Source organism: Piliocolobus tephrosceles, chromosome 20 (genome assembly GCF_002776525.5).
Source record: "Piliocolobus tephrosceles isolate RC106 chromosome 20, ASM277652v3, whole genome shotgun sequence".
Classification (NCBI taxonomy): domain Eukaryota; kingdom Metazoa; phylum Chordata; class Mammalia; order Primates; family Cercopithecidae; genus Piliocolobus; species Piliocolobus tephrosceles.
In genome coordinates this window covers 9973532-9985042 of record NC_045453.1, presented here as the reverse complement: position 1 = coordinate 9985042, position 11511 = coordinate 9973532, and the positions used below count along the sequence as shown (strand labels likewise).

Sequence of the window (11511 nt, the reverse complement as noted above, 5' to 3'; positions counted from 1 at the left end):
CCCGCCACCATGCCCAGCTAATTTTTTGTATTTTTAGTAGAGACAGGGTTTCACCTTGTTAGCCAGGATGATCTCAGTCTCCTAACCTCGTGATCCACCCGTCTTGGCCTCCCAAAGTGCTGGGATTACAGGCGTGAGACACTGTGCCCAGCTGGAGAGAGATTTTTAAGTTCCATTAGTCTCAGTAGAAATTTCTTAGTGTTGTTGGTTGGGTGTGGTGGCTCATGCCTGTAATCCCAGCACTTTGGGAGGCTGAGGCAGGTGGATCACCTGAGGTCAGGAGTTTGAGACCAGCTTGGCCAACATGGTGAAACCCTGTCTCTACTAAAAATACAAAAATTAGCTGGACGTAGTGGCACATGCCTGTAATCCCAGCTACTCAGGAGGCTGAAGCAGGAGAATCACTTGAACCCAGGAGACAGAGATTGCAGTGAGCCAAGATCACGCCATTGTACTCCAGCCTGGGCAACAGAGCGAGATTTTGTCTAAAAAAAAAATAATAATAATAATAAAGAAGTTTTTTAGTGTTGCTATGGTACATGGATTTCTTTCAGAGAAAGTACTATAATGTGACATATTTAAGAACACCAGACTAAGTCAGTAGACCTGAGTTCTAGTGCAGTTCTCATTCATCCATTCAACTAGTTCTATACCCTGAGCAAATCTATTGTTCTGTGCCTCCGTTTCCTTATCTATAAATGAAAAGGTCAGGCAAAGTGATCTTGAAGGACCCTTCCAGCTTTATTTATTATTTTGTTTTATTTTTTGAGACAGGGGCACTGTCTGTTACCCAGGCTGGAGTGCAGTGGCATGATCATGGCTCACTGCAGCCTCAACATCCTGGGCTCACGTGATCCTCCCACCTCAACCTCCTGCGTAGCTGAACCACAGTTGCCTGCCACCATGCCCAGCTAATTATTTTTATTTTTTGTAGAGAAGGGGTCTCACTGTGTTGCTCAGGCTCCTTCCAGCTTTAAGATTCTCTGATGCTAGGTACGGGATAACAGTTCAGTAAGTAGCTTTTAAAGACAGTGGAGGGCCAGGCACAATGGCTCATTCCTGTAATCCCAGCACTTTGGTAGGCCAAGGCAGGAGGATCATTTGAAGCTAGGAGTTTAAGAACAGCCTAGGCAACAGGGCAAGACCCTGTCTCTACAACAAATTTTTAGGCTGGGTGCAGTGGCCCACATGTGTAATTCTAACACTTTGGGAGTCTGAGGCAGGAGGACTACTTAAGCTCAGGAGTTCAGGACCAGCCCGGGCAACGTGGTGAAACCCTGTCTCTACAAAAATTAGCCAAGCATGTTGGCACACACTTGTGGTCCCAACTACTCGGGAGGCTGAGGTGGGAAGATTGCTTGAGCCTAGGAGATTGAGACTGCAGTGAGCAGAAATCGCGCCACTGCACTCCAGCCTGGGTGACAGAACAAGACCCTGTCTCAAAACAATTTTTTTTCTTAAATTATCGGAGCCTGATGGCACGTGCCTGTAATTACAGCTACTCTGGACGCGGAGGCAGGAGGATCACTTGAGCACAGGAGCTCAAGGCTGCAGTGAGCCACGATGGCACACTTACCCTCCAGTTTGGGTGACAGAACAAGACCCTGTCTCAATAAATAAATAAATAATAAAAACAGTGGAGATAAATTGTGTGGGGTAAATTGTATCTCAGTAAAGCTGTAAAAAAAAAAAAAGCAGTGTGTGTCTGTTTAGCATCCCAGATCATTTCTTTTATCATAGATTTCCTTCTAAACCCTGGGGAAATGAGACCTAGTTAGATTTCTGTATGCTGAGATCTTGTGTAAAGGGCCTTACAAGTAAGACTCTTTTGGTTGGCTGGGCGCGGTGGCTCAAGCCTGTAATCCCAGCACTTTGGGAGGCCGAGACGGGCGGATCACGAGGTCAGGAGATCGAGACCATCCTGGCGAACACGGTGAAACCCCATCTCTACTAAAAAAAAAAATACAAAAAACTAGCCAGGCGTGGTGGCGGGTGCCTGTAGTCCCAGCTACTCGGGAGGCTGAGGCAGGAGAATGGCGTGAACCCGGGAGGCAGAGCTTGCAGTGAGCTGAGATCTGGCCACTGCACTCCAGCCAGGGCGACAGAGCAAGACTCCGTCTCAAAAAGAAAAAAAAAAAAAGACTCTTTTGGTCTCACTACTGCACTTGACTAGTCTTGAAAGTAGGCCGGGCGTGGTGGCTCACGCCTGTAATTCCAACACTTTGGGAGGCCGAGACGGGCATATCATCTGAGGTCAGGAATTTGAGACCAGCCTGACCAACATGGTGAAACCCCTTCTCTACTAAAAATACAAAAATTGGCTGGGTGTGATGGCGTGCGCCTATAATCCCAGCTACTCAGGACACTGAGGCAGGAGAATTGCTTGAACCAGGGAGGCGGAGGTTGCAGCAAGCCAAGATCTCACCACTGCACTCCAGCCTGGGCAACAGAGCAAGCCTCCATCTCAAAAAAAAAAGAAGAAGAAGAAGAAGAAGAAAGTAAAAGAAAAAAGAGAAGAGTCTTTTGGGCAGTCTGGGAAGGAGAGAAGTACAGTCCAGTAGTTGTCAATGCATGGCCCTCCTCAGTGAGAATAGGGTGATTGTGTGCTGGGCAGTTGGAGGGACCTACTCAAATCACCCACGCTGTTTTTGTTTGATTTAGCTTTGCCATGCAGGCTACAAAGACTCTCCTCCTCAGAACATGCTGCTTGCAGGAATTCAACATCATGGAAAAGAATAAAGGATGGGCTCTCCTGGGAGGAAAAGATTGCCATCTTCAGGGAGTATTTCTCCTTGCCAAGTGAGGCTTCCTTGTCATGCACACACCCACCTGTTCTAAATCAGCATTGTTTTGGGTATTTATTTCCCTTCTAGTTATCACAGCAGCTAAGGTTGAATAACCTCCTTATAAGAGGGTGGGCAAATATCCATAATGCTAGGCAAATTTTTCAGAGGTCCTGGCCCTACCATGTACTGTCCTGTAGCTGGGCAAGAACTTCCAGAGGGTCCCCAGCCCTGAGACAATGCCCTCTGGATGGGAGCATATCTGAGAGTCATTCTGTTGGTGTTGTGTTTTGCAGTGCATTGCTGGAAAGAAATCGGCTCCTTGCCCAGAAGGTCATGTACTTATTAGTGCCTTTTCTTAACCGAGGGAATGATAAACATAAACTCACATCTGCAGGCGTTTTTGTGGAGGTAAGACTCATTCTTTAGAAGCTGGATTCAGGAAGCTTACAAAGCAGCAATCCCTGCTTTCCTAGGCTACTTCGAGTTAGTGGCATGTTGGGATCTGTTTCAACAGTAAGATAGAAATAATTTTCAGATTCAAGGCTGGGCACGGTGGCTCACACCTGTAATCCCAGCACTTTGGGAAGCTGAAGCAGGCAGATCACCTGAGTTCAGGAGTTCAGAACTAACCTGGCCAACATGGTGAAACCCTGTCTGTACTAAAAATACAAAATAATTAGCTAGGCTTGGTGACAGGCTCCTGTAATCTCAGCTACTCGGGAGGCTGAGGCACGAGAATCGCTTGAACCCAGGAGGCAGAGGTTGCAGTAAGCCAAGATCACACCACTGCACTCCAGCCTGGGCAACAGAGTGAGACTCCATCTCAGAAAAACAAAACAAAAAAAACACAAAAAAGAAAGAATTTTCAGATTCAAGCCTCTCAAAATTCTTCTTTCCACACATGCATAATTCAGTAGTCCTTGTGTACCTATAGGGTAAATAAATATCCTGTATGTTCTGTATTGTAGAGATTTAAAAGGAAAATATATACTTTAGCATTGGTAGGAAGGTAGTTCCCCACATGAAAGAAAGATCATTTTTTTGGCTGATCTCTGGGTTCTTTCAGCTTCTCCGGAGTCCAGTGGCCAAGAGACTGCCCAGCATATACTCTGTTGCCCGCTTGAAAGACTGGCTACAAGATGGAAATCATCTCTTTAGAATGCTCGGCTTGAGGGGACTGTATAATCTTATTGGACACCAGGAGATGGTAGGAGGGGCCCCCAGACCATGGATTCTTTTCTTTTCTTGTCCTGTCTTGTCTTTTCTTTCTCGGTTGTTTGCTTTCTTGCTTGCTTTCTCTTTCTTTTTCTTCCTTCCTTTCTTTCTTTCCTTCCTTTCTTCCTTTCCTTCTCTTTCTTTTCTCTTTCTTTCTTTCTCTCATTCTCTCTTTCTTTCTCTCTCTCTTCTTTCTTTTCTTCTTTTTTTTTTTCTTTTTTTGAGATAGGGTCTTGCTTTGTTGCCCAGGCTGGAGTTCAGTGACACCATCACTGCACGCTACAGCTTCAACCTCCCGGACTCAAGTGATCCTCCTGCCTCAGCCTCCTGAGTAGCAAGGACCACAGGCGCATGCCACTATGCCCAGCTGATTTTTAAAATTTTGGTAGAGACAGAGTTTCACTGTGTTGCCAGGGCTACTCTCAAACTCCTGGGCTCAAGTGGTCTGCCTACCTCGGCCTCCCAAAATATTGGGATTACAGGTGTGAGCCACAGCTCCTGGCCCAGACCACTGATTCCTAAGATACAAATAAATCACCCAAAACAGTACCTAAGAAACTGAAAACAGCTGAGGACAGTTGGGTAGCCTGGGGACAGGAGTAGGTGGGAGAGGGTCTTTTTGCCTGCACATCCTTTTGTATCATTTAAAATTTTATGCCTAAGAAATAGGCAATTAGTGTCTATTTAAAAATTAATGAAATTGGCCGGGCACGATGGCTCACGCCTGTAATCACAGCACTTTGGGAAGCCGCGGCAGGTGGATCACATGGTGAGGAGTTTGAGACTAGCCCGGCCAACATGGTGAAACCCTGTCTCTACTAAAAATACAAAAATTAGCCGGGCATGGTGGCGCACGCCTGTAATTCCAGCTGCTCAGTAGACTGAGGTAGGAGAATCGTGTGAACCCGGGAGGCGGAGGTTGCAGTGAGCCGAGATGGCGCCACTGCACTCCAGTCTTGCTCCAGAGCAAGACTCCATCTCAGAAAAAAAAAAAAAAAGTTAGGCCAGACGCGGTGGCTCACGCCTATAATCCTATAATCCCAACACTTTGGGAGCCAAGGCGGGTGAATCACCTGAGGGCGAGAGTTCAAGACCAGCCTAACCAACATGGAGAAACCCCATCTCTGCTAAAAATACAAAAATTAGCCAAGCATGGTGGCGCATGCCTATAATCCCAGCTACTCGGGAGGCTGAGGCAGGAAAATCATTTGAACCTGGGAAGCGAAGGTTGCAGTGAACAGAGATTGCACCATTGCACTCCAGCCTGGGCAACAAGAGCGAAACTCTGTCCCACAAAAAAAAAGAAAAAAAAAGTTAATGGAATTAGATGAAATAAATAAAAAATCCAAATCATATATATTCATAATAGTTGATAGCTGCAATTTGCATGGGAGGTATACGCATTATCACAACCACCTGGACAGCATTTAGGTATTGTTTTTTTGTTTTTGTTTTTGTTTTTTTTGAGACGAAGTCTTGCTCTGTCGCCTGGGCTGGAGTGCAGTGGCCGGATCTCAGCTCACTGCAAGCTCTGCCTCCCGGGTTTACGCCATTCTCCTGCCTCAGCCTCCGGAGTAGCTGGGACTATAGGCGCCCACCACCTTGCCCGGCTAGTTTTTTGTATTTTTTTAGTAGAGACGGGGTTTCACCGTGTTAGCCAGGATGGTCTCAATCTCCTGACCTCGTGATCCGCCCGTCTCGGCCTCCCAAAGTGCTGGGATTACAGGCTTGAGCCAGCATTTAGGTATTGTTTTATGCCTTGTACCATGTTGCCCCATGGAGTAGATTGAAAAGACCATTGATATGCTCCCAAGATGCTTGTCATATAAAAAAAAGATCCCTGACATTCATGTTGGAGGAAAGCTCATCTTCCATAGGCCTGATGAGAAAACTAAGCCTAAGCCAGAAGACATGAGGAATTTCTGAAGCTTCAGTTTTGTCACTGGAGTTCTATTTCTTTTTCTTTTTTTTTTTTTCTTTTTTTTTCTTTCTTTCTTTTTTTGTTTTTTTTTTTTTTTTTTTTTTTGTTTTTTTTTGAGACAGGGACTCTCTTTGTCACCCAGGCTAGAGTACATTGGCATAATCTTGGCTCACCGCAACCTCTGCCTCCTGGATTCAAGCGATTCTCCAAGTCTCCAAGTCCCAGCTTTCCAAGTACCTGGGACTACAGGCATCTGCCATTACGCCTGGCTAATTTTTGTATGTTTTAGTAGGGACAGGGTTTCACCATGTTGGCCAGGCTGGTCTCGAATTCCTGACTTCAAGCGATCCGCCTGCCTCACCCTTCCAAAGTGCTGGGATTACAGGTGTGAGCCACCACAGGTGGCCTGGAGTTCTATTTTATTTATTTGTTTATTTATTTTTATTTTATTTTATTTATTTATTTTTTTTGAGACGGAGTCTGGCTCTGTCACCCAGGCTGGAGTGCAATGGCGCGATCTCGGCTCACTGCAAGGCTCTGCCTCTCAGGTTCATGCCATTCTCCTGCCTCAGCCTGCCAAGTAGCCGGGACGACGTGCACCTACCACCACGCCTGGCTAATTTTTTGTATTTTTACTAGAGATGGGGTTTCATGTGTTAGCCAGGATGGTCTCAACCTCATGATCCGCCTGTCTCCGCCTCCCAAAATGCTAGGATTACAGGCATGAGCCACCGCGCCTGGCCTATTTTTCCTTTTTTTTTTTTTTAGAGACAGGGTCCTGCTCTGTTGCCCAGGCTAGAGTACAGTGACATGATCATGGCTCACTGCAGCCTTGAACTCCTGGCCTTAAGCAGTCCTCTTACCTCAGCCTCCAGAGTAGCTGGGATTACAGGCACGAGCCACTTCACCAAATATTTTATTTAAAAATATTTGGGACCAGGTGCAGTGGCTCGTGCCTGTAATCCCAGCACTTCGGGAGGCCAAGGCGAGCAGATCACCTGATGTCAGGAGTTTGAGACCAACCTGGCCAACAAAGTGAAACCCCATCTCTACTAAAAATGCAAAAATTAGCCACGGTAGCATATGCCTATAGTCCCAGCTAGTTGGGAGGCTGAGGCAGGAGAATTGCTTAAACTCGTGAGGCAGAGGTTGTAGTGAGCCAAGCACCACTGCACTCCGGCCTGAATGACAGAGCGACACCTGCCTTAAAATATATATATATTTCTGAAGCAAAAATGACAAATGTCAATGTATGTTAATTCTGGTTGATTGGATACATTAATACCTATTGCTTTATTCTACTTTTTCTTTTTTTAAAAAATTGACTTCCTAACTTATGTTTATATTCTACTTACTTTTTCATGTGTGTGTTTAAAGTTCATAATCCTGAGACTGCTTCCTTTCAGTAGTTTCAGAAGAGCAGAATCCCTTTTCAGAATGAGAAGAACCCTTAAGTCCTCAGTCAAATTCTGCTTGAATTCCTGCCCGGGGATCCGTTTTCACACTGCTATAAAGATACTCCCTGAGACTGGGTAATTTGTAAACAAAGGAGGTTTACTAGACTCACAATTCCGCACCGCTAGGGAGGCCTCAGGAAACTTAAAATCGTGGCGGAAGGCAAAGGGGAAGCAGATACATCTTCACAATGGCAGAGCAGGAGAGAGACAGAAAGCAGGGGAAACTGCTACTTTTATTTTATTTTATTTTATTTTATTTTTTTGAGACTGAGTCTCGCTGTGTCACCTAGGGTGGAGTGCAGTGGTGTGATCTTGGTTCACTGCAACCTCCGCCATCCGAGTTCAAGCTATAGCAATTCTCCTGCCTCAGCCTCCTGAGTAGCTGGGACCACAGGCATGCACCACCATGCCAGGCTTTTTTTTTTTTTTTGGAGACAGAGTTTTGCTCTTGTTACCCAGGCTGGAGTGCAATGGTGCGATCTCGGCTCACTGCAACCTTCGTCTGCCAGGTTCAAGCAATTCTCCTGTCTCAGCCTCCTGAGTACCTGGGATTACAGGTATGTGCCACCATGCCTGGCTAATTTTTGTATTTTTAGTTGAGAGAGGGTTTTGCCATGTTGGTCAGGCAACTCCTGATCTCAGGTGATTCACCCGCCTCGGCTTCTCAAAGTGCTGGGATTACAGGCGTGAGCCACCGCGCCGGACCTAATTTTTGTATTTTTAGTAGAGATGGGGTTTTGCCATATTGCCAGAATGGTCTGGAACTCCTGATCTCGAGTGATTCACCTGCCTTGGCCTCCCAAAGTGCTGGGATTACAGGCATGAGCCACCACCCCCAGCCAAAACTGCCACTTTAAAACCTTCAGATCTCCTGAGACCTCCCTCACTATCATGAGAACAGCTTGGGAGATGCCACCCTCATGAGCCAATCACTTCCCACCAAGTCCCTCCCTCTACATGTGGGAATTATAATTCAAGATGAAATTTAGGTGGGGACACAGAGCCAAACCATATCAGGATCTTTGAGCCTCTGTTTGGATACCTTGTATGTTTGGGAGCTCACCGTGGCCTGAGCTACCTGTTCCACTTTCCCTTGTTAGCAGAGCTCTCTTCCTTACCTGAGCCCAAGTCCATAGCCCTAGACCTTCCCTGCCTAGTCCCACTTTTGCCCTTGAGGCAACTGAAAGCAGCTCTGCCCCACCTCTATGTATCAGACCCGCTAGTAGTGAGAGAGGGCCATCATATCCCCTTCTTCTCCCTTCTGGATCTGCCAGCCCTAACAAAAATCAGTGAGCACTAGGTACTGAGTAAAGATGGGGAGCACCCCCTTTGGTACCAGGTGACGTGCAATCAGGAGAAAAGCTGATGTGCTCCCTTTGGCCACACAGAGAGAAGACATCAAGAGCCTGTTGCCGTACATCGTAGACAGCTTGCGTGAAACCGATAAGAAGATCGTTCTGTCAGCCATCCAGATACTCCTGCAACTTGTTAGAACAATGGATTTCACTACCCTGGCTGCCATAATGAGGACCCTGTTCTCCTTATTTGGTGATGTAAGATAATCAGAGAGGAGAGACTTTCCTAGGAGGAGGGTAACGGACATAACAGCAAACAGAAGTTGGTACAGTAATAAATACACTCTACTTGGTATAGGACTTTTACTTTCAGAGCATTTCAAACCTGCTCTCTTAAGACCCTTCCAGGTAACCTGTGATGTTGATAGGGCAGATGTTATTGTTTTTCAGATTTAACAACCACCACAACAAAAAAAAAACTGAACCTAGAAACTTGCTAAGGTACTACCCTGCTTTGTGATGGGGAAGGAGAAAACATTGTCTTTCCCTTCAAGAACTATCAGAACTGGGTCAAGATGGTGGATGATATTTATGTCCCTGTCCCAAATCCCATATATTTCTCAAGAGGAAATACATGGAGCACAGTGACCAGCATCCTTGGAAGTGTAAAACATACCAAGGCTGGGATTTCAAATTTCCGCGAAACAGCCTATGTGAATGGTTCCTGCCTGTACCAGGCACAAGGTTTGCTGACTACAGGTGAGACTGTGTGCATCTCTCACTTGTAGAGTGAGAAAACAAGTAGTGCCAAAGCAGCAAGTCTTACTGTGTCCATATATATATAGAGAGGGAGGGAGATGGAGGCTTGCTCTGTTGCCCAGGCTGGAGTGCAATGGTGTGATCTTGGTCCACTGCAACCTCCGCCTCCCAGGTTCAAGTGATTCTCCTGCCTCAGCCTCCCGAGTAGCTAGGACTACAGGCATGCGTCACCACGCCCGGCTAGCTTTTGTATTTTTAGTGGAGACGGGGTTTCCCCATATTGGCCAGGCTGGTCTTGAACTCCTGACCTCAAGTGATCTGCCCACCTCAGCCTCCCAAAGTACTGGGATTACAGGCATGAGCCACTGCGTCTGGCCTGTGTGCATGTATATTTTATTTCTTGCCCTCAGCTACATACAGCTAAATAGCGTCATATCAGGACTGGCTTTTCAACCCCTCCCAAGTTCTTACAAGCTAAGCATGCACACATTCAGTGAGTCACTTCCCTTTGTCTACTGCCTTCCTAGGTGAGACCTGATGTTCATCATTTTTCCATGACTCTCTTTGGAGCTGCCATAAAGTCTGTAAAAAACCCAGATAAGAAGAGTGTAGAGAAACAAGTCCTGGACAGCTTGGTCCCACTACTTCTGTATTCTCAGGATGAAAATGATGCAGTAGCTGAGGTGATGCCTACTGTCAGGGTCTCTCATCCCTCAATAACTTCAAATCCAGAGCCAACTCTGCAAAGACAAGAAGCATTCATATATATATATATATGTGTATATATATATATGTGTGTGTGTGTGTGTGTATGTGTGTGTAGTATATGTGTGTGTGTATATGTGTGTGTCTGTGTGTGTGTGTGTGTATATGTATGTATATATACACACACACATATATATTTTTGAGACAGGGTCTCTGTCACCCAGGCTGGAGTGCAGCAGTGTGATCTCAGCTCACTGCAACCTCCACCTCCTGGGTTCAAGCAGTTCTCCTGCCTCAGCCTCCCAGCTGCCCACGACCATGCCTGGCTAATTTTTGTATCTTTAGTAGAGATGGGGTTTCGCCATGTTGGCCAGGCTGGTCTCAAACTCCTGACCTCAAGTGATCCACCTGCCTTGGCCTCCCAAAGTGCTGGGATTACAAGCATGAGCCTCCGCACCTGGCCTGACATTTCAATTTTTCATTATTACAGTGCTGCAGTTATTTTACCTATTTCCTTGTGCACGCATATGAGAGTTTCTTGAGGGCATAAACCCAGAAGTAGAATATCTAGGTGTCTTTAACTTTTTATTAGATATTTATAAATCACTAAATATAGTGGCTGAAGTAATTTATATGCCCATCAGTAGCCAAAGGAATTCTTATGGCCCAAACATCTAGTGGACCTGAGATAAAATACTGGCTTGGAGATTCATCAGAGGTGTTGCGTGGTGCATGGGTGGCATTCTGAGAACAACGAACTAGAAAACAGACCCACTTGCTAAATTTTGCTCAAGGATGTGGATCAGGAAGAGATCAGTCCTCTGGAGTTCCTTCTTTCCAACCCAGAGATGCCACAAGGACAGAAGTCAGGAGCTGCACTTCCTTTGTAGAGTGACAGAAAAATGGCATAGGAACAGTTAAGTGGAGGTGGGCGCTTCATCTCTAGGGCACACGGTAATGGGAATTCCTGCCCAAACCTCTCGTCTAGGGATTGCATCTACAAGCTGTCACTTTAGCCCAGCACCAGTGGTTTCTACGTCCTCCCCAGAACCCTAAGGTTTTTGTAGATTCCATGTAAGGACTATTTGGGGAAATTGGAGGAGGAGGAGCAGGGCAGGATTCTAGTTCCTTTCTGCCCTTCTCCTCTCTTTTATCAGCTTTTCATATTGCACTTTAGTACTAGTTTTATTGAAGAAAGATTACCTCTGTTTAAAAATGAGACTGGGCATGGTGATTCACATCTGTAATCCCAGCACTTTGGGAGGCCAGGGTGGGTGGATCACCCGAGGTCAGGAGTTCAAGACCAGCCTGGCCAACATGACAAAACCCTGTCTCTACTAAAAATACAAAAATTAACCAGGCGTGGTGGTGGG

At 46.1% G+C, this 11511-nt stretch overlaps 1 protein-coding gene across 1 annotated transcript in view; it reads left to right on the top strand.

Moving 5' to 3' along the window:
- The window catches only part of MROH8 (maestro heat like repeat family member 8), an 84092-nt gene that overhangs the window by 61233 nt on the left and 11348 nt on the right, over positions 1–11511 (top strand). Inside the window, exons 15-19 of the mRNA XM_023227999.2 lie at positions 2662–2799; positions 3080–3194; positions 3853–3993; positions 8768–8932; positions 9961–10116. Of these exons, the coding sequence (XP_023083767.1) occupies positions 2662–2799; positions 3080–3194; positions 3853–3993; positions 8768–8932; positions 9961–10116 (715 nt within the window). The remainder of the gene's footprint in view (positions 1–2661; positions 2800–3079; positions 3195–3852; positions 3994–8767; positions 8933–9960; positions 10117–11511) is intronic.